Here is a 26,969-nt window from a genome sequence, read left to right on the forward strand (position 1 = left end):
TAAGGCCAATTTGGCCGAAAACACAGGGTCCAAGGTCCCACTCAAATTCGCCGCTGGCCTCCCCTTTGTCAGCTCCGAATTCACCCCTTCGGTATCGGATACTGGCCGGGCTGCAGCGAATAATTCACTTCCTGGCTGTGGTGGATCCCTGCGGTCTCCTGGGCTCAAAGAAACCCCGTCTCCGCTTCCTATCGACGTTGGCGCATCGACAGTTGCAGAAGGAGTTGACGTGCATAGAGGTCCCGGTGGCGTCCTGAGGAACTGCAAAGTCGATTGCTTCAATGCTGACAAGGACCCAGGAGCCGAGGGAAGCTCCCTTACCTCCCCCCTCCATTTTCCCATCGCGAACGACGGGACGAGGGACCCGCAAGAGGCAACAAACCATAGCGTCCCCAGGGAGCTTACTCAGGTGTGTGTGATCAAAGCGCCATCTTGGAATCGACCGATAATATATTTTCAAACAACAAATGATTAAGCTCTGGAATTCATTGCCAGAAGATGTGGTAACAGCAGTTAGGTGTGTCTGGATTTAAAAAAAGGTTTGGACAAGTTCTTGGAGAAGTTCATAAACTGCTATTAAGGTAGACTTGGGGAAAGCATGGAATCTTGCTACTCTTTGGGATTCAGGGGTCCTTTTACGAAGCTGTGGCAAAAGGGGGCCTGCGCTGATATCCCCGTGTGTTTCTGACTCATGCTGAGGCCCCCTTTTACTGCAGCAGGTAACAGGCAGGTCTTTGTTTTTTTTTCAAGAAATGGCTGTATGGCAAGGAAGCACTTGCTGCGTGGCCATTTGGGGGGGGGGGGGGGGAAGCACTTACTACCACCCACTGAGGTGGCAGTAAGGGCTCCCGTGCTAACTCGGTGATAAACAGTACTGTCTGATTACTGCTGGGTACACATTGGCGTTACAAAAATGTAAATATTTTTGCAGTTCTGGAAATGGCGCGCACTGGGGGAGGGTCCTACCACCGGGCTGCTGCGGTAGCCCGGCGGTACTTCCCTTTTAGCTTAATACTGCTTCGTTAAAAGGGTCCCCCAGTCAGGTACTTATGATCTGGATTGGCCACTGTTGGAAGCAGGATACTGGACTAGATGGACTATCAGTCTGACCTAGTATAGCTATTTTTACGTTCTTATGTGACCTGTGCACAGGCTTTCCCAGGGGATAGATTGGGCAAAAGTGGAGGAAGAGATGCAATATATACATGTATTTTATAAAATACAGTGGTACATGAACACATTCACAAATTTACACCTTTATCAGGCGTCTAGTCTAATGAAGGTACAAAGGCACTTTTATAAAATAGGCACCACTTTGGACTTTTGACAGAGGTGCCCCGTTATAAAATTATTCCCAGTATGTGACTACCGGTTGGCTACTGATAAAAAAAAAAAAAAAAAAGAGTCTCTTTGTAGATTACTCCTGAATCATCAAGGGCCTTTATCAGGTAGAATTTGATGCTCTGGAAGCCTGGACCAGTTAAGTCTTGTGATGTTGTCATATTACCAAGAAAACAGATTCACAAAATCTTGAATATTTTGAGCAGTTGGATCATTTTGTGTTACTATAAGTTGAGAATCTTTATCAGTAATAAAACCTAATTTAAATAATGGGGTGGTCATATCTGATGATCTTAAGATTTCCACCTTGTTTGGCTAAGGTGACACAAAAGCCAGAAGGTTGTTTGTATGGATAGGGAGATGAATGGCCAGCAGGAAACAGAGGATAATACTGCCTCTGTATAAGTCTCTGGTGAAATCCCATTTAGACTACTGTATACAATTTTGGAGACTGCACCCTCAAAAAGATATAAACAGGATGGTGATAGTCCAGAGGACATCTACTAAAATGGTCAGTGGTCCTCATCATAAAGCATATGGAACAGACGAAGATCTCAATATGTATCTATGCTTTGGAAGAGGTGAGAAGAGAGAAATAAGAGACACTGAAATATTTCTGTGGCATAAATGCACAGGAGGCAAGTCTCTCAATTGAAAGGAAAATCTGGAATGAGGAGACATATGTGAAAGGGAAAGATTCAGGATTAATCTAAGGAAACACTTCTTTACAGAAAGGGTGATAGATGCATGGAATAGCCTCCTTGGGGGATGGAAACAAAGTCAGATACAGTTTTCAAGAAAGCACAGGACAAGCACACAGGATCTCTAAGGGACAGAAAGGGATAGTAGATGGTATGGATGGACAGAGACTGGATAGGCCATATGGGCCCTTATTTTAGAAGCTCTATTCGTGTTTGCACATCTGAAAACTGGCATTTAGATACCCATATTGCATGGACATCCAATCCTGATTTTATAAAGCTGGGATACGAATATTTAAAACTGCAATTATGTCCTTATGGCAAGAGGGCATGGTCTGGGCATGTTTTAGGCACGACTAGGGAGGGGGCCAAAATATGGACACCCAACTGATTTCAGAAGGGGAAGGTGTGTCTTTGTCCAAATGGATGTTGGTATTTAGATCTGGTACTTGACATGTCCAGTTACAGAAAGAAGCTTCAACTGAGCAGTTGTCCACTGGAGGGAATGAGAGACATCACAGTAGGTTCTTTTCTATCCCTGGAGGGATTTGAACTAAGGTCTTTCGGATCTCAGCAGGCTGCTCTAACCATTAGGCTACTCCTCCTCGTGGTCATCTGTGTGACCATTTTATAACACTAATGCTCCTATGCTGCTACAATGAGGTCCAAAGCCTCTTGTTTTCCCCTGTTCATAGTTAGGACATTTCAGTTTGTAAAATGTTTATGTTGTTTTACGTTTATTAAAATTTATTACTGCCCTTTCTGGACAGGCAGATCAGGGCGGTTTACAAACTGCCTAAAAATTACAAAAATAAAAACAAGGAAAAGAATTCCATTATGACAGGAAAGACACAAACAAAACAAGAGCACACAGAGCTTAAGTTATTATTATCAGTTGAACCCTAGTCAAAAGAAAAATCACTGTTGAGGTAATGGGATTTGAGTAGGAATTTAAATTGCTGGTGGCAGTCAGTGTTTTTTGGCCGCCACTGGCTTTATCCCCTAATATTCAATGCCAGGCCATGTCTGGGTGCCGGCAATGAATATCTTGGCATACGCGTCTGGTTAAAACTTATGCGGTTACATGCAATATTCAGCATTTAAACCACAAAGATAGTACTGTGTTTTATGCAGTCCTATTTGTGCGGTTAATCACTGAATATTGCGCTTAACCACTTAAGTGCCAACTCTGCTCCCAGACCACCCACAAAATAGCTGTTTTCGGCTTAGGCGCTAACTGGACATACCGAGTGCCACTAACTGGTTAAGTACCACTGAATATGGCCAGTTAGCCCCAGGCAAGTGATATAAATGGCCAGGAGCATCTTCATCCGCTATCATTTTTTAAGGTTATTTAACATACTTTTCAGGAACCTACTATTTATTTATTACATTTGTATCCAACAATTTCCCACCTATTTGCAGGCTCAATGTGGCTTACACCGTACCGTAAGGCAATCGCCAAAACTGGTATGAACAAATACAGAGTGATGTTGCGGAAGAGTAAAGATCATGTGTTACATACACAGTAGGGAATCATAAGGAGAAAGAGTTAAATTATGTCCAGTACAAGCTTTGGATCCATTGTGTTGCAGGGTTATTATTATTTATTGCACTTGTAGCCCACATTCTACCACCTATTTGCAGGCTCAATGTGGCTTACATAGATTTGTTAACATTGTCAGATCAGGATATCAGATACAGTTAGTAATGTTCGGGCATTTAAGTTGGGTCGGTAGGATATGCCTTTTTGAACAGGTAATTAAGTTTTTAGTGATTTCCGGAAGTTTAGGTGGCCAAACGTTGTTTTCACTGCGTTTGGTAATGAGCTCTAGAGTTGTGTGCCTATATAGGAAAAGTTGGATGCATAAGTTGATTTGTATTTGAGTCCTTTGCAGCTTGGGTAGTGGAGATTTAGGTATGTTCATGTTGAACCTGTTGTGTTTCTGGTTGGCAGGTCTATGAGGTCTGTCATGTATCCCGGGACTTCGTCGTAGATAATTTTATGAATCAGTGTGCAGATTTTGAACGCGATCCATTCTTTGATTGGGAACCAGTGCAGTTTTTCTCGGAGGAGTTTGGCGCTTTCGAATCGTGTTTTTCCAAATATAAGCCTGGCTGCCGTGTTTTGAGCAGTTTGAAGTTTCTTTATGATTTGTTCTTTGCATCCCGCATAGATTCCGTTGCAGTAATCTACATGGCTTAGTACCATTGATTGTACCAGGTTGCGAAATATTTCTCTCGGGAAGAATGGTTTCAGGCGTTTGAGTTTCCACATTGAATGGAACATTTTCTTAGTTGTGGATTTCACTTGGCTCTCTAGCGTGAGGTTACGGTCGATTGTAACGCCGAGAATTTTCAGGCTGTCTGAGATAGGGAGGGTGTAATCTGGGGTGTTTATGTTAGTGGGTTTATAAGTATTGTATTGGGATGAGAGGATAAGGCAGTGTGTTTTTTCTGTGTTGAGCTTTAGTTGGAATGCATTCGCCCGTGAGTTCATGGTGTTCAGGCTGAGTTTGATTTCGTTTGTGATTTCTATTAGATCAGATTTGTAAGGGATGTATATTGTGATATCGTCTGCGTAAATGAAGGGGTTAAGGCCTTGGTTGGATAAGGACTTGGCTAGTGGGGTCATCATTAGATTGAAAAGGATCGGTGATAGTGGTGATCCTTGGGGTACTCCGCAGTCGGCTTTCCATGGTGATATGTTTGAGTTTGACTTCACTTGGTATGTTCTGGTGGTTAGGAAACCCTTGCTCCAACTAAGTACGCTTCCTCCAATCCTGTAGTAATCTAGGAGTCTTAGTAGTATTCTGTGGTTTACCATGTCGAACGCACTACACATGTCGAATTGGAGGAGAAGAATGCTTTTACCTTGCTTTTGAATTTGGCTAGTAGAGAAATTAGTACTGTTTCTGTGCTATGGATGAGGCGGGGCGGAATCCTGATTGTGAGTCACGCAGTATTGAGAATTTGTTTATATAATCCGTAAATTGTTTGGTTACCATGCTTCCATCAGCTTGACTACCAGTGGGATAGATGCTACTGGGAGGTAGTTGGTGATTTTGTTTGTTTTTTTCTTGGTATCTTTTGGTATTGGGGTGAGTAGGATGTTGCCATTTTCTTTAGGAAGAGACCTTGTTGGAGCATGTAGTTTAAGTGTAATGTAAGGTCTGCTATGAAGTGGTGGGGAGCAGATTTTATTAGATAGCTGGGGCAGATATCCAATTTACAGTGAGTACTGGAGAACTTGTTTAATGTCTGGGTGACTATTTCAGTGGTGAGGAAGGTGAAGTTTGACCAGATTCGGTCCACCGGGTATTCTCCAAGGGTTGGGTCCATGCCATCTATGAAGTTTTCGATGTCAGTGGTGTTCTGAGGTAGCATATTGCATAGATTTACAATTTTTTCTTTGAATTATTTAGCAAGTTTGTCTGCAGATGGGATGTCTGTCTTGGTTGCAGTGACCAAGGTGGTGTCTAGTAGTTTGTTCACGAGCTGGAATAGTTTTTTTGTGTCTTTATAGTCTGGCCCTATTTTGGTTCTGTAGTATGACCTTTTGGTTTGTCTTATTGCGTATTTGTATTTTCTTTGTATTTGTTTCCACGCGTTGAGTGTGTGTATGTCTTTTAATTTATTCCAAGCTCGTTCGAGTTTCCTGGATTGTGTTTTTATAATTTTAAGTATACAATTTTAAAAGATGTATTTCCAAATAAGTCCATATTTAGCTTGGATTTTTTGACCTATGATGAAGACATTTTGAAGCCCTCTAGAATGCTGTGATAGTTGAATCTCTCTCTGAGAGCTTCTGCTCCACTTATGAATACCTCTTATCACTCACACCAGTATTGTAATTTTTTTGTGTGTGTTTAGTAAACAGTGTATTGCATTTCCAGACCTAATGTACCTGTAATGTCTCACCACTTGCATCTGAAAACACTTGCTGTACTGGCCTTCAGCACCACGGACAGGCTTAAGAAATAACAGCACTGTGCAAGAAAATATGATTATCGGAGAACAGAGCCACTCGATCCTCAGGTGTATTACTGCTGTTTAAGGAGTGTAATTTCTCATTCAGAATGAAGAAATAAAAATATGTAACAGAAGTACAAATTAGAAAACAAACCACTTGTTAACTTTTTAATGAGTGAGCAATATATTGGCATAACTGGGAATAAAAAGTGACTAGGAAGCCTTCTAAAGCAGCTAGGTTCATATCCCGCCTCCTCTACGATTCATCTTTTTCTGTCTTTCCAAAACCCATACCCCACTGCTCTTCACCCTATTGTCCTGTGACATCCCTAGGATCCTCCCCACCTTCCATCTCCTCCTCTTCTGAGGCTGCATCACTTCTGCAGTGGTTGGAAATTGCTCCCCTCCTGTGTGGAGCAAATCACCAGGCGGAGTCTGTCACCATGGAAACCTAGGATTCCGGTAGCCCTACAAATTCTTTAAGGGGTGCAAAAGTGGTTGGCAAAAGATATGTCGCTGTCTCTCCCCATAAATATCCATAAAGGTAAACAAATTCCAGCAAGCAATACCACTGCTAGGGTCCTGTGGCCCAAGCACAGGAAAGAGGCAAATTCAATTGCAACAGAAACCGAGTAGTTGAGCAGAGGAAGACAGAACTAGTAGGTGCTGTCAGATAACTATCACTATAGCCAACTTACTATACTCTCAGACGCAGCAGTACCAATGACAAATCTTTTAGAAATAATGAAAAAAAAAACACTCAACTGTTCAAGGATGAAGTTTTATGGTGTGAATTACGTTAGCAAACATCTAAGAAAGCACTCACATTGGGCATTTTTGATGCAGTGAAAGATATTTTTTCTCCTTTTCTGAGTAGCTTTAGCAGCATCCTATGTTTTTAGATGTAAGCACAATTTTCCTGGGATAATTTTCAAAGTGCTCCCATTTTTTAAAAAAACGGGCATACCCCACACAGAGAAAAGGTTCTAACTATACACACAGAGATATAAAATAACCCTGTTCTGGATGTTTTACTAGCTTACTGTGGCTAATAGACCAGGGGTTCTTAACCAGTGGTGTGGGAAAAGGTCAGGCAATTTATTGAAACTTTCTAGACAGATTGAAGGAAGTAGTTTTAGGACAGTTTTCAAAGGAATTTGCCCAGGTAACTTAATAGCTGGGTAAATTCCTCGGGCTGATAACTCTGGATTTATCCACTCTAGCTCAAAGGATCAAGGGTAAACAGAAGAACACTCATTAATGGCAATGAAGCTTACATTTTTATAAAAATGTCATTTGCACACTTCTTCTCCAGGTTGCACAATTATGTCTTGGTGAGAAAGGCTGTGTGATCTAATGACTGAAATGTCTACATTGTTGTTTCTTACTACGTATCATTTGCAAATGCTCATTTTATTCTACATTATGTACAATTCATGTATCATTGTAACTTTAAGAGTGGTAGTATAACTGACTACTGCAGTAATTTTACTAACATGATAGAAGTTAGCATACACGTAGCTGCCAGTAGTCACTAGTTGACATGTGGTTTAGGATGGGGGTGCGAGGGTTTCATTGATCAGTTAAAAAAGTGAGGGAACCAAAAAAGGTTAAGAACTCTTAAAACAGCTGCACTACACAGTATACCCTGAAGATGTCTATATAGTACCTTTGAACGCCTTAAGTAGCATAAATATTTGAAGAATGCAGTATAACCATGAAAGATAACTCCTGTCAAATACTGCTAAGAAAAAAAAAGTAATCCACTTAGGAATTCAAAGAAACCAAGATAAATTGCCCATGTCAAGTGGCACTAACTTACAAGAAGTTACAAAATAAAGACAAATCACTTTCATTAAAAAGCTGAACCTATAAAAGAACTTTTATCTAAATTACGATCTTCTGCCTCCAGAATTTTTCACTTCCGCTTCCCTGAAAATCAGGGAGAGGTAAATTTTGCAGACTGCAGGGCAGTGGTCCGTGAACTTTCAAAAGCTGATCTGAGAACTGAACTTCTATAACACCCAGCATTCATTAAATCATTATTTGTCAGCCATAGGCCTCCAACTGCTGATGGCTTGTGATCTGTGGCAGGCAGCTACCCTGGTGTAAATAAAAATTCTGGGCAGGTGCATTTCAAAGAAAACAAATGCGGAACCTGGATGTGGAATGATTTGGTGCAAACATACAGTTTTATACTGACTTTCACCTTTAGTGCTGATGCCTAGAACTGCTTCAATAGCTATCCATTGAAACATGCATCTTAATTTTTCTACACTGATCAGGTGACATGTGCACTGAGCTGTGTCACCCACTGACCTCTGTATTTCTTTTAAATCATTCTGTTGCCAGAAGCATATTGCTCTTTCCACCTTCATGTAAGATCAGCTACTTGCAGCAAATCTCATTATCCTACCCAGCAGCCACCTCCCTTTCTAACTGGCTAGAGGGCACAATATCATCCTTTCACCCCTCTCCTCTTCCTGCAACACCTGCAGCAGGCTCTGGCACATGTGGAAACCTGCTACTGTCAGCACATCCAGCAGGACCACCTCAGGCTCCAGTGACACCCCCAAATAAAAGTGGCAGTTTAGATTTGCACACACTTACAGAGGTTCTCAGCACTTGAGCGAGAGAGATATCATTAAATCAGCAGATCCAGCTGGAATTTAAGCTGGGAAAAAAAAAAAAGATTACAATGGGGTAAAAAAAAAAGGCAGTTAGGCTGTTACTCTGGGCATTCTAAAAGTATTCAAAATAAATTCTGCCTAGGAAGAATCTTTTTTTAGACAGATAGGTATCCTCACAATGACTGCCACAGGCTGATGTGAATAACTTGTGTTAAACAGTATTTCAAAATGCCATGAGACTAATATCTGCTGATAGATGTTTGTACACCCTGGAATTCCGCATGATCAAGGCTGTACTTATTATCGCAAATCAAGGCTTATGATCTCCAATTATGTGCAAACTTATACAATGATTTCCAACCTATAGAAAAAAGGTACACTGGATGAACTGCATCTAAAACTTATCCATTGCCCTCACAGAAGAAATGGCATAATCCAGTGAACTCCTCTGGTTTTATAACACTTGGTCTCATCCAGTAGGGGGTGCAACTGGCTCCTCTGGAAATTTACAGAGAGCAGGAATGTTTGTTAAAATGGCAAATGCTGCAAAGAGCTAGTCTAGTGTTATCACAAAGGACTCTGGAAGGACACTGGGGAGTTTGAAACACCCCTTGTTCTTGATTTCTAAGCAGGACTCTCTGGTAGGAAACAATTAATCTGCAAAATAAGCCTTTGGATCTATGGCCACATTTTATTATATGGTTTAGTCAGTGGTGGGGAGATTCCACCCCCACTGAGGGCTTGTCTGGGGTTGTATGTGTGTTGGTGACTTGATAGGGGCATTTCCGATATGACACTTAAGTCCAACTTTGGACGTTTGGCTAAAAACACCCAATGTGTTTTTTCTAGCAATAAAGGCGTCAGTATTCAAATGCTAGGCCACCCTTTAGGGGTGGGGTGATCACTGAGGGACCCACTCCACAATAACCAGGCCCCCTGCAACCAGTCACAGAATCTATGACAAGGCAGAATTGGTGTGCAGAACCTGAGCTCTTTCATTAAAACATGGGGTCCATGGGTCAATTTTAGTGTAAATTGGGTATTAAAAAATAAAATGATTTGTATCCCTTTTAAAAGGGGCTTACCAGTGCACTCTCCCGACGTTTTATTATTTTTTGGAACGGCCCGCATTGGTGTAAGCGCTGCACAGGAAATAAAGATGGTTTTCAGGCTTCAGGGGTGAAAGGTACCAAAGTTTACATCAATTAGACATGTTGCCTGTTTGTATATGTTTGAAAAATGTTTATTTTGTTTTAAAATGCTGTAATTGTGCCCTGGGGGGAATTTGGAATGTTGGGCTTGTGCTGGTGGAACTCTCAGGAGAAAAAAAAAAAACAGCTCAGGCTGGCAGTTGGGTGGTGATTGTAGTGCTAAGCAGACCTGTGACAGTGAGCAGCAACTGGCTGTCACTGGAAATTGAAATATAAATTGAATTGTAAGTTTAAAATACTTTGGTTGTGCTTAGAAAGAGTGGTTTGGATGTCTGGCATTTAATTTTGAAAGCCCGATGCGTATTTAAGGGCTGGTAGGAGATGTTTGATGTCTGTTTGACTAGTTTTGGGATGGTAAATCATTTCAGCATCATCTGTTTCCTAAGGGAGTAAAATTTGGAAGTGCTGGAAAAATAAGCTGTCCCTGATAGAAAGTTTTAAATGTAAGCAAAGCAGTGCGGCTCTGAGGCCATTTCTGTAAAGAGCTACTCTGAACTTTAAAAGTACATTCTTTGGAGAGATTGTCTATGGCAGCTCAGATGTAATACTTTAAATCTGAGTTTCATTATTGAATGGGTCTGTGAAACCGTCTGAAGGTTTCTTTTCCTTCTGTGTAGCAAGGAGGTTCTTGAAGAATACTGGTGGTTGTGGAAGTTGTGACACCAAACACAGAATTAAAGAATATTTGTACATTAGGGGATTAAAAAATTCCAACATTTTGTGGGAGGGTATAGAATAGGGAAAAATAATTATTTGTTTATTTAATTGGGATAGCTAGCTAGGGAAAATATTTAGGTGAATGTGGCAGATGTTAGGTACTTTAGTTAGGGTTTAGGGTTTTTGTTGTTGATTTTTTTATTAGCTTAGTGTAGTAGGTATTCTTCAGTTCCTGGTTCCTGCTCCCTGGCCAGGGATCATCACAACTGAGAATTAAATGGTACCCAACGTTTAAAAGAGAGAAAAGAAGGAAGAAGAGGAAAACTGCAATTAAAGTATCCTTTTGGGCATCACTAAAATAAAGAATCAACTCTTAATAAAGGACATATATTAAACAGTACATTCTATTGCAGTATACACTAGTTAAGTTAAAAACTGATATTTATCTGATTGGTTTAATTGAGGAAAACTGATATGTAAAATGTATTGATTGTTTGCTGACATTTATAATTTCTAAGGGTATAAAGAAAAGAATTGTCACATGTCATTACTGTACATTGATACCGTTTTTTATTGAATCTATTACACTTGTTTATTGAATCTTAAAAAAAACGTCTTGCATAATAAATTATTTTAATTTCACTATTAAGGTGCAACATTGTCATCACTTTGAAAATTTGAATTAACATTAAGGGAAATACATTTATAAAAATACTGAGTTGCACCCTATACAAAATACAGAATATAAGATTTCCCTACTTTTCTCTGTATTTCCCCGATTGGTGAGTGTTGAGTGCGGGGCCTTTTCACCGTGATCACAACCCTTAACTATCTGCTGTAAACCTCACCCATAGGGGATCTACATTAGTAGACAATTGAAAAGGTGCCGGTACTCAGTACCCACAAGTACCCCCTCAAAAAAAGCCCTGAAAACACCCAAAATTCAAGTGAGGAATATAGCCATTTTCAAAAAAGAAAAATATTTTTAAAAATTGGGCATTTGATATATTTTTGGTTCATTTTCAAAACAAAACAAAAAAATCCAGGTGAAAAATGCACAAAATCAAGCTATTGGGATGTAGGAGGAGCCAGCTTTCTTAGTAGACTGGCCACACAGACATCCCAGGAGAGCAGTGGGGCACCCTAGAGGGCACTGCAATGAACTTCAAATAAAAGCTCCCAGATACACACCTCACCGTTGCTCCCTTGTCTGCTGAGCTCCCAAAACTCATCCAAAACCCACTACCCCCAACAGTACACCATTACAATAGCCCTTATGGGTGAAGAGAGCATCAATATGTGGGTACAGTAGGTTTCTGGTGACTTTTGGAAGGCTCACAGTTTCTACCACAAGTGTAACAGGTAGGGGGGGAGGTATGGGCCTGGGTCCATCTGTTTGCAGTGCACTGACTGTACCCACCACTAGACTACTCCAGGGACCACATGCTGTTCTAACTGACCTGAGTATAACATCTGATGCTAGCAAGTACTGTTTTTAATCACATTTTGGGGGTCTGGGAGGGGGTTAGTGACCACTGAGGTAAGTAAGGTGAGGTCATCCCTACAGCAGTCATCTGGTCATTTAGGGCACTTTTTTGTGGCTTATTTGTTAATAAAATAGGTCTGGACCAAAACGTCGAACTTATAGTCCTGGATGTTTTTGTTTTGTTGCATTATGGCAGAGAAATGTCCAAGGGTTAGAAAAGCCCAGATCCTGCCCTTAACATACCCCTGACACGCCCCTTGTGATTAGAACACACTTCTGAAAGACTTCATTGAAAAATGTCTAAAAATACCAATTTGGACGTTTTTGTGAGAAAACCGTCCAAACGCAGGTTTATGCCACTTTCTGGACATTTTTCTCTTTTGAAAATGAGCCCCTGAGTCAGTGAGTGGATGGAGAGAGGTGATGAATGGCAACTGAGCTGAGTGAGGAGTGCCTAGAAGTGGAAAAGGTCCGAGTGACGTGGGGGCTGAGTCAGTAAGTTAAAGTTTATTAATTACTTTCTATCCTGCCCATCAAACATGTGTCTGGGCAGCTTACAATCTAATAAATATCTGATAGATATCTCAAAAAGTGAGAGGATGGAGGAGTAAAAAACAATGAATTCTTGAGTGAATGGGGGATTATTACAGGCAGGAAGTATAGCGCTGAAAATGGGTGGGTGGAGGTTATAAATAGTGTTGGAAACTTAGTGAATGGATGGGAGAACTGTGTGGTTGCAGGTATTGGATGTGGCTAGGGAAATGAGTAGTGTGTGCCAGTTCTTCCTTCCCCTTCAGATTGGAGAAGTAACCTAATGGTTAGAGCAGCAGGCTGAGAACCAGAGAAGCCACGGTTCAAATCCTGCTGCAGCCCCTTGTGATCTTGGCCAAGTCACTCATCCATCCACTGCCCAAGATAAAAACAGGAAAGGCAATTCTATAAATTGGCGCCTCAGTGAAAGCACCCCAATGCCTGTACTTTGTGTCAATTGTATAACAGCACCAAGATTCCATTAAAGTATACCAGTGCAAGTTTGGTATTGGCACACTCATGTATAGGCATGTTCTCTTACGCCATGACAGGCATATGCTGGCATGCCCAGGTGCACTAAGCCATGTAGTTTATAGCATTCTATAAACAATGCACATATCTGTAAGACACACCCATGCTCCAACCATGTACGTTCCCCCTTGCAACTAGGCGCTATCTTATAATGAAGCACCTGGTGCACATAGACGCCTGTCAATCTGATGGCACCTTTGACGTGCATAAATGGTAGCTACCTCTAGGCATCACTTTACAGAACTGCCCCTTTCATTTGTAAGCCCTCTGGGGACAAGAAATACCTATTGTATCTCACTGTATTCTCCCTTTTCCTATTCCCTTTCTATCTGTCACCTGGTATAGATTTGTTTGCTTATGTATAAACCTATGCGTACAGATAGATGGATGGACAGAGCCTCACCAACAGACTGTATTGCCTATTGTGAAACACTTCTAAAAAGGTGCCTACGTCATAGAAGCAACAGAGGCACCTATGTTCCTTCATAAACCAGGCACCCAGAACCAGCCTCAGTAGTACAGAAATACTCATGAAATGGAAAGGGAAATGGGACTTGATATACCACCTTTCTGAGGTTTTTTGCAACTACATTCAAAGCGGTTTACATAATTCAGGTACTTATTTTGTACCAGGGACAATGGAGGGTTCAGTGACATGCCCAGAGTCACAAGGAGCTGCAGTGGGAATCGAACTCAGTTCCCCAGGATCAAAGTCCACAGCACTAACCACTAGGCTACTCCTCCACTCCAACAAATTTACCCCTGCTATGCATGTACATATGAATTTTACACAATACTAGTAAAAAAAGGCCCGTTTCTGACACAAATGAAACGGGCGCTAGCAAGGTTTTCCTCGGCTCCCCTGCAGCTACCCGGGTCCAGCGACCCTCCTCTCCCCCTGCCCCCCCCCCTGCAGCCACCCATGTCCAGTGACCCTCCTCTCTCCCCTGCCCCCCCTGCAGTCACCCATGTCCAGCGACCCTCCTCTCTCCCCTGCCTCCCTCCAGCCACCCATGTCCAGCGACCCTCCTCTCTCCCCTGCCCCCCTCCAGCCACCCTCCTCTCTCCCTTACCCCCCCTCCAGCCACCCATTGCCAGCGACCCTCCTCTGGACATGGATCAGCTGTGAGGCATGTTCCCCCCCCCCCCCCCCCCCCGGGTTCTGAAGTTGACATCATAATGGCTACGGTGATGTCAGCCTGATCTATGGAGCCGTCCTGACCAACTCAGAATGAGCCACGGTCCCAGGCAGCAAGACAGAACGTTGGAGGTGAGAATTATTATATAGGATGAGGTCTCACCAGAGTCTTATATAGGGGCATCATCACCTCCTTTTTCCTACTGGCCATTCCTCTCCCTATGCACCCAAACATCGTTCTAGCATTTGCTGTCGCCTTATCTAGCTGTTTGGCCACCTTAAGATCTTCACATATGGACGGGGGGACTTCCGGTGGCAAGATGGCGATCTAACGCACATACGAAACGCTCCTGCTGCCTCAAATATTATTTCCTAAAAACCTGTGGCTTCTTACGATGCCCCACACTAAAAGAAAGGGGACAACCAGGGGCCAGCTGCCGGCGGTCAGGACCTCATCCCCGAGGCAGCAAACGTTGGGAGCGCTTCGTGGTGAATCAACCTCGCGAAGCCGGTGAGGCGAGACCTGCTATGGACGCCGTTGTAGGAGCACCGGCGCCCCAGGGTTTGGATATCTCTCTCTCGCCCCCGGGGATTATTCCACCTCCATGCCTGGCAACACAAAGGAGAGAGCAAGGAGTGTCTGAAGCAACGGAAGTCGTTGACGGAAACACTCAGCCAGGCAGTGCCTCTCCTGAGTTTGCAACAGAAGAAAGCTTGGAAGAAGCAGATCCTGCAGAAATAACGTTGACTTTAATCTGGAAAGCGCTTTAAAACAAGTTGTTTCTAAGTCCGTTTGAGAAACCACTTCAATTGGGATAAAAATATGACTCAGCTAACAGAATCCTTGGACAAGGTACGTTCAGAAACAATGGAAAAAATATCTCAGAACTATGAGGAAATAAAGAGTATAAAGACTACGGCTGATTCACTGATAAAAGATAAATTGATGCTCCATAGAAAAATGGAACAAGCTAGAAAATTTCAATCGAAGACTGACTCTTAGGGTAGTAAATTTTCCCATAGTACCTGGGATATCTCCAAATGATTTATTTAAAAAATACGTACTTGAGAATTTGAACTTACCATATCAAGCTATCCCTCCTTGCAATAAAATTTACTATTTAAAATTGCCTTCAAAGAAAAATGAACTTGGACAGGAGGGTAATGAAATAGATCTTCAGAATTTAACGGCTATATTGGAAGAATCCTTAACTGAAGTGGCGACTCGCGGTACTTTAATTGTTTCCTAATATTTGAGCAAGACTTAAGCTCATTGATGAGATTATATTTTAAAAATCTTCAGAAACCATTTTGTGGTCAAAGAATATGGATCTACCCTGATGTTACTAGAGTAACTCAGGAAAGACGTAGAAAATTTTTGTTACAGAGGGAGAAAGTGAGAGAGATGGGAGCTTCATTTCTACTCGCCTACCCCTGCAAATGTATTGTCAAATATTTGAATAACAAGTATATTTTTTACAATCCTGAACAATTACAGAGTTTTGTTGATAGGAAAAGCTTGAATTGAGAATAACTAAAAGAATTACGAGGAAACATCAGAAGTAATGCCACTAATTAATAGATAATGTTTGTTTCTAATAATCTCTCCTATATGATTTTCATCACCTTTTCCCCTTTCTAAGATAGTGGTCTGAGAAACAGATATGATAGTTATAATATTATTTGATGAGACCTGATTTGTTTAGATGTATGTTTTCCTGTAATATGATCTCTGTGTTTCACAAGTATGTTGTTATTACAACTTGTATATTGTTTAAATAAAATAAATAATTAAAAAAAAAAAAAAGATCTTCACATATGATCAAACCCAAGTCCCGCTCCTCTTTCGTGCACACAAATTCTTCACCTCCTAAACTGTACCATTCCTCAGCGACCCTCCTCTCTCACCTGCCCCCCCTCCAGCCACCCATGTCCAGCGACCCTCCTCTGAACATGGATCAGCTGTGAGGCATGTTTCCCCCCCCCCCCCCCCCGGGTTCTGAATTGACATCATAATGGCTACGGTGATGATAGCCTGATCTATGGAGCCGTCCTGACCAACTCGGAATGAGCCACAGTCCCAGGCAGCAAGGCAGAACATTGGAGGGGAGAATTATTATATAGGATATGTTTACATTGCATCTCAACCTCTGCTCCACCCAAACCCTGCCCCACTGAACACCTAAGCCCAGTGCACATATAAATACCTACAACCTTTTCATTGGCCACTGGAATATAAATGTAACAAAAAACGCTGGAAACCCACTAAAGATCAAATCATACAATCCAAAAAGAAAGGTGAGAAAAATGTGTGCTTGCTGTGCTACCAATGCAAATATAATAATTATGCAAAGATTCTGTGAAACATTGGGGGAAAAGACCTCAGATGCCTGTGTCTATGCTTATGCTGTTGTGGTACAGCGATTGCATCACAGTGCTGGCTTCAATTACAGGTCATAAAAACCCCCAATGATGCAATTTATTTGTGCAAAAATGAAACAAATTTTTAACTTATTTTTCTTTTTTGTTTTTCCAAAATATAAAAATGAACTTATCTTATGAGCAGCAGTCTGTGGCAATTGTGAAACATCCCTAAGGGGACCTGTTTCACCAAATGGCTTCCTTAGGGGACTGATGCTGCCTTACTACTCTGGAACTGCTAGAAAAATCAACAAAGGACAAAATGACATGAGAGGTAGCCAACCCAGTCGAATCGCAACACATAAAATACAAGATAGAGGAGCAAAATTCCACATACCTCAGTTGCTGCGGCTGTGTATCATAGCCACTACAGCAATAAAAATGGCAGCTGTTTTTAAAGAGACGCCAAGGCATGCGCGTGCCTGCAACAGTTGCAGTAATCAGCTGAATGAAACACATGTGACAAAGTGTACAAAAAAAAAAAGGAAAAACAAAACACCATGATATGATGTCAATGCATTTGTTGGCGACCCCCATCACTGTATGTTAAAAAAAAAAGCTGACCACTCGACCCTCACATTCAGACCTAGTGGTTCAACTGATTGTAAATGATGAATCCATCATTGTTCAAGTTGTATTAAACTTCTTCCTAAGTCCCCTCCTCGTCTTTGGGCAGATATGCTGTCAATAACCCACAGTGAGTAATCTTCAAAGGAATGATGTTTATCGAGGCTGTGGGCTGTCAGAGGAGCACCTACCCGTTGATGGATTATACTGGGTCTGTGTTAATTCATCCGAATGTTTAAACTCCTGTTAGTCTTGCCCATGTACACTTTGGAACAGGGACATTGAAGAACGTACACCACAAACAATGATTTGCAGTCAGTCCGTTTTTTGGAACGGTAGGTCCTGTGGTCCACAGGATTAATAAAACTATCGCCCTCCTTAGTGATGGAACACGTTTTGCAGTGACCACATCTAAAGTGGCCTACAACAGACTGACCAATCTGTCAATCAACAGGTAAGGGCAGCAGTGCCGGGCTGAGAATTTCTTTGAGATTCTTGCCTCTGGAGAAAGTGATCATCAACTGTTGGTTAGCGAACACTGTATGTGTAGGATGTTGGCCACCACATTCCCCCCCCCCCCCCCCCCCCGCATATATCTCATAACACAAACCAATTTGGATGAACCATCCTCAGGGTTCCTAGGTCTCAATAACAGGCCCCTACTGAGATAACGTGTGGCAAATTGGTTTGTGTTATGAGATATACGCAGGGGGGGAATGTGGTGGCCAACATCCTACACAAACATTGGGATATCTTAAGTACACATACAGCGTTCGCTAACTAACAGTTGATGATCGCTTTCTCCAGAGGCAAGAATCTCAAAGAAATTCTCAGCCCGGCGCTGCTGCCCTTACCTGTTAATCGACAGATTGGTCAGTCTGTTGTAGGCCACTTTAGATGTGGTCACTGCAAAATGTGTTCCATCACTAAGGAGGGCGATAATTTTATTAATCCTGTGGACCACAGAACCTACCATTCCAAAAAACAGACTGACTGCAAATCATTGTTTGCGGTGTACATTCTTCAATGTCCCTGTTCCAAAGTGTACGTGGGCAAGACTAACAGGAGTTTAAACACTTGGATGAATGAGCACAGACATAGTATAATCCATCAACGGGTAGGTGCTCCTCTGACAGCCCACAGCCTCGATAAACATCATTCCTTTGAAGATTACTCACTGTGGGTTATTGACAGCGTATCTGCCCAAAGACGAGGAGGGGACTTAGGAAGAAGTTTAATACAACTTGAACAATGATGGATTCATCATTTACAATCAGTTGAACCACTAGGTCTGAATGTGAGGGTTGAGTGGTCAGCTTTTTTTTAACATACGGTGATGGGGTCGCCAACAAATGCATTGACATCAGTCATTATCATGGTGTTTTGTTTTTCCTTTTTTGTTTATGTTTTGATTTTTCATACACTTCGTGTCACGTGTGTTTCATTCAGCTGATTACTGCAACTGTTGCAGGCATGCGCATGCGTTGGTGTCTCTTTAAAAACATACGCCATTTTTATTGCTGTAGCGGCTACGATACACAGCTGCAGCAACTGAGGTATGTGGAATTTTGCTCCTCTATCTTGTATTTTATGTGTTGCGATTCGACTGGGTTGGCTACCTCTCATGTCATTTTGTTCTTTGTTGATTTTTCTAGCAGTTCCAGAGTAGCAAGGCAGCATCAGTCCCCTAAGGAAGTCATTTGGTGAAACGGGTCCCCGTAGGGACATTTCACAATTGCCACAGACTGCTGCTCATAAGTTCATTTTTATATTTTGGGGAAAAAAAAAAGAAAAATAAGTTAAAAATTTGTTTCATTTTTTAACAAATAAATTGCATCATTGGGGGTTTTTATAAGTACATAGTAATGGCACACTGGGAAAAGACCAAGGGTCCATCGAGCCCAGCATCCTGTCCACGACAGCGGCCAATCCAGGCCAAGGGCACCTGGCAAGCTTCCCAAACGTACAAACATTCTATACATGTTATTCCTGGAATTGTGGATTTTTCCCAAGTCCATTTAGTAGTGGTTTATGGACTTGTTCTTTAGGAAACCGTCTAACACCTTTTTAAACTCTGCTAAGCTAACCGCTTTCACCACGTTCTCTGGCAACGAATTCCAGAGTTTAATTATGTGTTGGGTGAAGAAAAATGTTCTCCGATTTGTTTTAAATTTACTACACTGTAGTTTCATTGCATGCCCCCTAGTCCTAGTATTTTTGGAAAGCATGAACAGACGTTTCACATCCACCTGTTCCACTCCACTCATTATTTTATATACCTCTATCATGTCTCCCCTCAGCCATCTCTTCTCCAAGCTGAAAAGCCCTAGCCTCCTTAGTCTTTCTTCATAGGGAAGTCGTCCCTTCCCCGCTATCATTTTCGTCGCCCTTCGCTACACCTTTTCCAATTCCACTATATCTTTCTTGAGATGCAGCGACCAGAATTGAACACAATACTCAAGGTGCGGTCGCACCATGGAGCGATATAACAGCATTATAACATCCTCACACCTCTTTTCCATACCTTTCCTAATAATACCCAACATTCTATTCGCTTTCCGAGCCGCAGCAGCACACTGAGCAGAAGGTTTCAGTGTTATCGACGACGACACCCCGATCCCTTTCTTGGTCCCTAACTCCTAACGTGGAACCTTGCATGACGTAGCTATGACCTGTGATCAAAGCCAGCACTGTGACAAAATCGCTGTATCACAACAGTGTAAGCATAGACACAGGCATCCGAGGTCTTTTCCCCCAATGTTTCACAGTATCTTTGCATAATTATTATATTTGCATTGGTAGCACAGCAAGCACATGGTTTTCCCACCTTTTTTTTGGATTGAATGATTTGGTCTCCACTAGAATATAAATGTCATTTTAAATTACACTATTTAAATTTCTGATTGCAAACCACTCTGGCCATTTGAAGAGGGATGTATCAAACTTTGTAAACTATTAAATATTCTGTTAAAACCTACCGAATCTGAGTCTCTTTGTTGTTCCAAGAAAGCTGAGAACTCAACCAGCCTAAGTTTGGTTGTTCCAATGGATCGGCCTTGCCATGCAGGAACGGATGGTGCTGGAGCTGATGTGGCTTCAAAACCTGGAATAGAGATGCTTATATTTTATGAACATTATAAACCACTTTCTAGATTAAGCATTTTCGGACTGCACACAAGCTTGGTCAGACACCAACAGAAATCAGGAATGCAAACTTGGATTGAGAATGAAACATGACTGCTGAAAAATTAAAAGGGATGGGCCATTCTGCCCCTTTTCTTCCACCATTGGAGGAGACCTTTACTCTAATCCACTATGAGGCATATTTTCAAAGCACTTTGGGAGGCTAAGTTCCATAGGTTTCTATGGAACTTTGGGAGGCTAAGTGCTTTGAAAATGAGCCTCTATGTCAGTTCTCACATGCTAATTGGAGTGAAACACACCAGCAACTGAACTGAGTACACTTCTTTAGGCAGTGTGAGTAGGAGAGGAACTATGAATTTTAGAGGCTTGAAACTGTGTTTTTTGGCTCAATCTTAAGCCTTTTCTAGATTCCAGTTACCTACTAATAAAGGGGTCCTTTTACTAACATAACAATTTCGGATTTATAGTCCTACATATTTTCAATTCTTAGCATGGTTAACGCACGCGCTAATTGTAGGCATGTTAAAAACGCTAATGCGCCTTTGTAAACAGGGCCCTAGGTCTCCTATAAGACTTAAGCAAGTTAGTAAACAAAAAAATGGTTATACCAGTAATGAGGAGCTAATCCATTTAGGAATCTTAAAATAAAAAAAAACATGCCAATTTAAGTAAAATCCTTACCTCTACTGGGAGTCAATATGACTTAATATAAAAATGAGAGATTTAGTCATATCTTTTTAATGAAAAGAGGAGTCCTACAGCCATGTTTTGAATGGATTAAAACTTTTTCAGTATCAATGTAGGACGGCCCAAATATATTATATTAACAGTAATCTAATTGACTTAATAAAAGAGCTTGTACTAATTAATACAACTGCTTTTCCTCAAAAATGTAAGAATTATATAAAGTTTTTCTCAATAATATGAAAAAGATTTCTTAAAAGATTAACCTGATGTTCTAATGATAAAATACTATCCAAATAAATTCTAATTTAATAACCGATTCAAGCTTAAATTCAGTCCGGTCAATAGTTATAGAAGAGACATTAGGATTAGGATGATAATCAAGATATAAGAATTTAGTTTTCTTGATACTCAATTTCAATTTACGTACAGACATCCAATCTTTTACCAAATTGATGGCATTTTTGATATTCAAGGAAGGTCAAAGGTGAGCCCTACGCGACACCGCATGGGTTACACCATTGCTCTGAAAGACAACCAGACATCTCAAGTTTATATGAGCGTTTAGTAAGAGTTTTATGAAACCAGTCCTAAATCTGCCCCATTATTCCTATATCCTCAAGTGTATATAACAAAAGTGCATGATCCATAAGATCGAATGCACTTGAGATATTAAACTGTATGACAATAGCTGTTTCACCCTAAGGATTCGATGCTTTGTCCAAAACAGAACCTAGAACAATTTCCGTACTATGTGTAGATCTAAAACCAAATTGAGATATATGTAAAATATTATAATGTTCAAGATAATCAGTAAGCTGAGATGTAAGTCACCCATCTTAAAAAAAAAAAAGTATGGATGTCACTGGTCTGTAATTAAGAAGGTAAATCATGTGCCTCTTGTATATTCTTCAAAAGAGGAGTAACAATGAGCTGCGTTAGACATTAACGTGGGCCCAATGCATAAAAAAATGGACTACCACAGTACGTGCTACAGAGTCATAAGTACATAAGTAATGCCATACTGGGAAAAGACCAAGGGTCCATCGAGCCCAGCATTCTGTCCACGACAGCGGCCAATCCAGGCCAAGGGCACCTGGCAAGCTTCCCAACGTACAAACATTCTATACATGTTATTCCCGGAATTGTGGATTTTTCCCAAGTCCATTTAGTAGTGGTTTATGGACTCGTCCTTTAGGAAACCGTCCAACCCCTTTTTAAACTCTACTAAGCTAACCGCCTTCACAACTTTCTCCGGCAACGAATTCCAGAGTTTAATTATACGTTGGGTGAAGAAAAATGTTCTCTGATTTGTTTTAAATTTACTACACTGTAGTTTCATCGCATGCCCCCTAGTCCTAGTATTTTTGGAAAGCGTGAACAGACGCTTCACATCCACCTGTTCCACTCCACTCATTATTTTATATACCTCTATCATGTCTCCCCTCAGCCGTCTCTTCTCCAAGCTGAATAGCCCTAACCTCCTTAATCTTTCTTCATAGGGAAGTCGTCCCATCCCCGCTATCATTTTAGTCGCCCTTCGCTGCACCTTTTCCAATTCTACTATATCTTTCTTGAGATACGGCGACCAGAATTGAACACAATACTCAAGGTGTGGTCGCACCATGGAGCGATACAAAGGCATTATAACATCCTCACACCTGTTTCCATACCTTTCCTAATAATACCCAACATTCTATTCGCTTTCCTAGCCACAGCAGCACACTGAGCAGAAGGTTTCAGTGTATTATCGATGACACCCAGGTCCCTTTCCTGGTCCGTAACTCCTAACGTGGAACCTTGCATGACGTAGCTATAATTCGGGTTCTTTTTTCCCACATGCATCACCTTGCACTTGCTCACATTAAACGTCATCTGCCATTTAGCCGCCCAGTCTCCCAGTCTCGTAAGGTCCTCTTGTGATTTTTCACAATCCTGTCGCGATTTAACAACTTTGAATAACTTTATGTCATCAGCAAATTTAATTACCTCGCTAGTTACTCCTATCTCCAAATCATTTATAAATATATTAAAAAGCAGCGGTCCTAGCACAGACACCCCTGAGGAACCCCACTAACTACCCTTCTCCATTGTGAATACTGCCCATTTAACCCCACTCTCTGTTTCCTATCCTTCAACCAGTTTTTAATCCACAATAGGACATTTCCTCCTATCCCATGACACTCCAAATTTCCTCTTTAGCCTTTCAAACACCTTTTGAAAATCCAGATACACAATATCAACCGGTTCCCCTTTGTCCACATGTTTGTTTACTCCTTCAAAGAATTGAAGTAAATTGGTCAGGCAAGATTTCCCCACACAAAAGCCATGCTGACTTGGTCTCAGTAATTCTTGTCCTCAGATGTGCTCTGTAATTTTGTTTTTAATAATAGCCTCTACCATTTTCCACGGCACCGACGTCAGACTCACCAGTCTATAATTTCCCCGATCTCCCCTGGAGCCTTTTTTAAAAATCGGCGTTACATTGGCCACCCTCCAATCTTCCGGTACCACGCTCGATTTTAAGGATAAGTTGCATATCACTAGCAGTAGCTCCGCAAGCTCATTTTTCAGTTCTATCAGTACTCTAGGATGAATACCATCCGGTCAAGGAGATTTGCTACTCTTCAGTTTGCTGAACTGCCCCATTACTTCCTCCAGGTTTACCGTGAAGTCAGTAAGTTTCTCCGACTCGTCCGCTTGAAATACCATTTCCGACACCGGTATCCCACCCAAATCTTCCTCGGTGAAGACCGAAGCAAAGAATTCATTCAGTCTCTCCGTTACATCTTTGTCTTCCTTGATCGCCCCTTTTACCCCTCGGTCATCCAGCGGCCCAACAGATTCTATTGCCGGCTTCCTGCTTTTAATATACCGAAAAAATTTTTTACTATGTTTTTTTGCCTCTAATGCTATTTTTTTTTCGTAATCCCTCTTGGCCTTCTTTATCTGCACCTTGCATTTGCTTTGACACTCCTTATGTTGCTGCTTGTTATTTTCAGACGGTTCCTTCTTCCATTTTCTGAAGGCGTTTCTTTTAGCCCTAATAGCTTCCTTCACCTCACTTTTCAACCAGGCTGGCTGTCTTTTGGACTTCCGTCTTTCTTTTCTAATTCGCGGAATATGTATGGCCTGGGCCTCCAGGATGGTATTTTTGAACAGCGTCCACGCCTGTTGTACAGTTTTTACTCTTTCAGTTGCCCCCCTAAGTTTTTTTTTTTTACCGTTCTTCTCATTTTATCATAGTCTCCTTTTTTAAAGTTAAACGCTAACGTATTTGACTTTCTGTGTACAGTTACTTCAAGGTCGATATCAAAACTGATCATATTATGATCACTGTTATCAAGCGGCCCCAGTACTATAACGTCCCTCACCAGATCATGCGCTCCACTAAGGACCAAGTCTAGAATTTTTCCTTCTCTCGTCGGCTCCTGCACCAGCTGCTCCATAAAGCTGTCCTTGATTTCATCAAGGAATTGTACCTCTCTAGCATGTCCCGATGTTACATTTACCCAGTCTATATATGGATAATTGAAGTCACCCATTATTATCACATTGCCCATTTTGCGTCTCTGATTTCTTTTATCATTTCTGCGTCTACCTGCTCATCCTATCAAGGCGGACGGTAGTACACTCCTATCACCGTTTTTTTCCCTTTTATACATGGAATTTCAACCCACAATGATTCAAAGGTGTGATTTGTGTCCTGCTGAATTTGTAATCTATCTGAGTCAAGGCTCTCGTTAATATACAATAATACACACAGTAGTTTTTGAATTTGAATGGATTAACCGTGCGCTAAATACATTTTTGTATTTTTTTGAGGGGGCATGTCAGGGGCAGAGAGTTGGCATTCCTGCACTAACCAGTTAGAGCATCTATATCTATAAAATGGTGTCAGTAAGTGTTCTTGTGGTAATTTAAAAATAAATGGCCATGCACTATGGTAAGAAACAAAGGAGGCTCAACACACAATGGTACTTGAAGATAAAATGGTACTTTAATTATATGAAATACAATTCACAATATTTATTTGGATTTATTTACGCCTTTTTGAAGGAATTCACTCAAGGCGGCGTACAATAAGAATAAATCAGACGTGAGAAATAGACAATTACAGCAGTAAAAATATTCAAACAATACAAAGTATGGCATGGAGGGGCATAATCGAACGCCCATCTCCATGGGCGCCTATCTCCGAGGATGGATACGCAAAGGGGCGGGACAGACCGTATTTTCGAAAAAGATAGGCTTCCATCTTTAGTTTCGATAATACGGTTTGTGCCGGGCAAATGCATCAGATTTGGGCGGATTTGAGCTGGGTGGTATCGTTTTTCAGCGATAATGGAAACCGAAGGCACCCAGCTCAAAAACAAACAAATCCAAGGCATTTGGTCGTGGGAGGGGCCAGGATTCGTAGTGCACTGGTCCCCCTCACATGCCAGGACACCAACCGGGCACCATAGGGGGCACTTGTAACAATTAAAAAAAAATTTAAAATACCTCCCCCAAGTCCATAGCTCCCTTACCTTGGGTGCAGAGCCCCCCAAATCCTCCCCAAAACCCACTCCCCAGAACGCTACACTATTACCATAGCACTTATGGTTGAAGGGGGGGGGCACCTAGATGTGGGTACAGTGGGTTTTGGGGGTGGTTTGGAGGGCTCCCATTTAACAGGTAGGGGGGGATGGGCCTGGGTCCACCTGCCTGAAGTCCACTGCACCCACTAACAACTGCTCCAGGGACCTGCATACTGCTGTGATGGAGCTGGGTATGACATTTGAGGCTGGCATACAGGCTGAGAAAAAAAGTTTTTAAAGTTTTTTTTTGGTGGGAGGGGGTTAGTGACCACTGAGAGAGTCAGGGGAGGTCATCCCCGATTCCCTCCGGTGGTCATCTGGGCAGTTGGGGCAGTTTTTGGGGACTTGTTCATGAAAAAAAAGGGTCCAGAAAAAGTGACCCAAATTCTCGCTTCTGGCGCCCTTCTTTTTTCCATTATCGGCCGAGCGCGCCCATCTCTCCTCGGCCCATAAACACGCCCCAGTCCCGCCTTCACCACGCCTCCGACACGCCCCCGTCAACTTTGTTTGTTCCTGCGACAGACTGCAGTTGGAGACGCCCAAAATCGGCTTTCGATTATACCGATTTGGGCGCCCATCTCCCGATTTGGGTCGAAATATGGGCGTCTTTCTGTTTCGAAAATAAGCTGAATAGTATACTACTTACAATGTCGACAATACGTAATAAAACATTTTAATTGATAGTGAGGGTATAAACAAATGGAACATATAGATAGGTAAGAAATCAAGAGGAGTTAGAAAATAAGGTGACTAATTTAAAGAAAGGTGCACATGAGGTCAGAGAGATGGTTAAATATTATCTCAGCTAGGGTAGGAGTGGATAAATATGTCCTGCTGCAGTATGTGCATGTCAGCGAGACTAACAAGTTAGTTACTTCTTCCATTAAAGGCATGGTTGAAGAGCCAAGCTTTCATCTGCTTCCTGAAGTAGAGATAGTCTTTAGTTAAGAGGAGCTTTTCAGGGAGTGCATTCCAGAGTGTGGGGGCTACTCCGGAGAAGGCTCGCTTGCGGGTATCACACTGTGTAATGGTGTGGTTAGTGACAGTCCTTGGGAAGACCTTAGTGTCCTGGAGGTGTGTAGAGGATCATCCTAGTCTTCATGTACTCAGGGCCATTTCCTTTAAGGGCCTTAAAGATCAGACACAGAATTTTAAATTTAGCCCTGTATTGTACTGGTAGCCAGTGAAGTTTTTGCAAAAACTGGTGTGATGTGGTCACGTTGCTTGGAACCTTCTACTAGTCTTTCTGCAGCAATCTGAACCAATTGGAGCTGGTGCATATTGGAAGAAGAGTAACATAAAAGAATCAACATGGCACCATGTTTCGGCACAAAGTGCCTGCCTCAGGAGTCTGGCAGTAAGTGTATCCAAAATC

General features: G+C 41.8%; 1 protein-coding gene across 6 annotated transcripts in view; it reads right to left on the reverse strand.

The window, feature by feature from the left end:
- TEAD1 (TEA domain transcription factor 1) overlaps positions 1–26,969 on the reverse strand; it is a 342,634-nt gene that overhangs the window by 36,067 nt on the left and 279,598 nt on the right. For all 6 annotated transcript variants that reach the window (XM_030200970.1, XM_030200968.1, XM_030200971.1 and 3 more), the window contains one exon: positions 20,165–20,289. In XM_030200970.1, coding sequence (XP_030056830.1) covers positions 20,165–20,289 — 125 coding nt within the window. The remainder of the gene's footprint in view (positions 1–20,164; positions 20,290–26,969) is intronic.

The sequence above is a fragment of the Microcaecilia unicolor genome, chromosome 4 (assembly GCF_901765095.1).
Source record: "Microcaecilia unicolor chromosome 4, aMicUni1.1, whole genome shotgun sequence".
In the NCBI taxonomy this organism is placed as follows: Eukaryota; Metazoa; Chordata; class Amphibia; order Gymnophiona; family Siphonopidae; genus Microcaecilia; species Microcaecilia unicolor.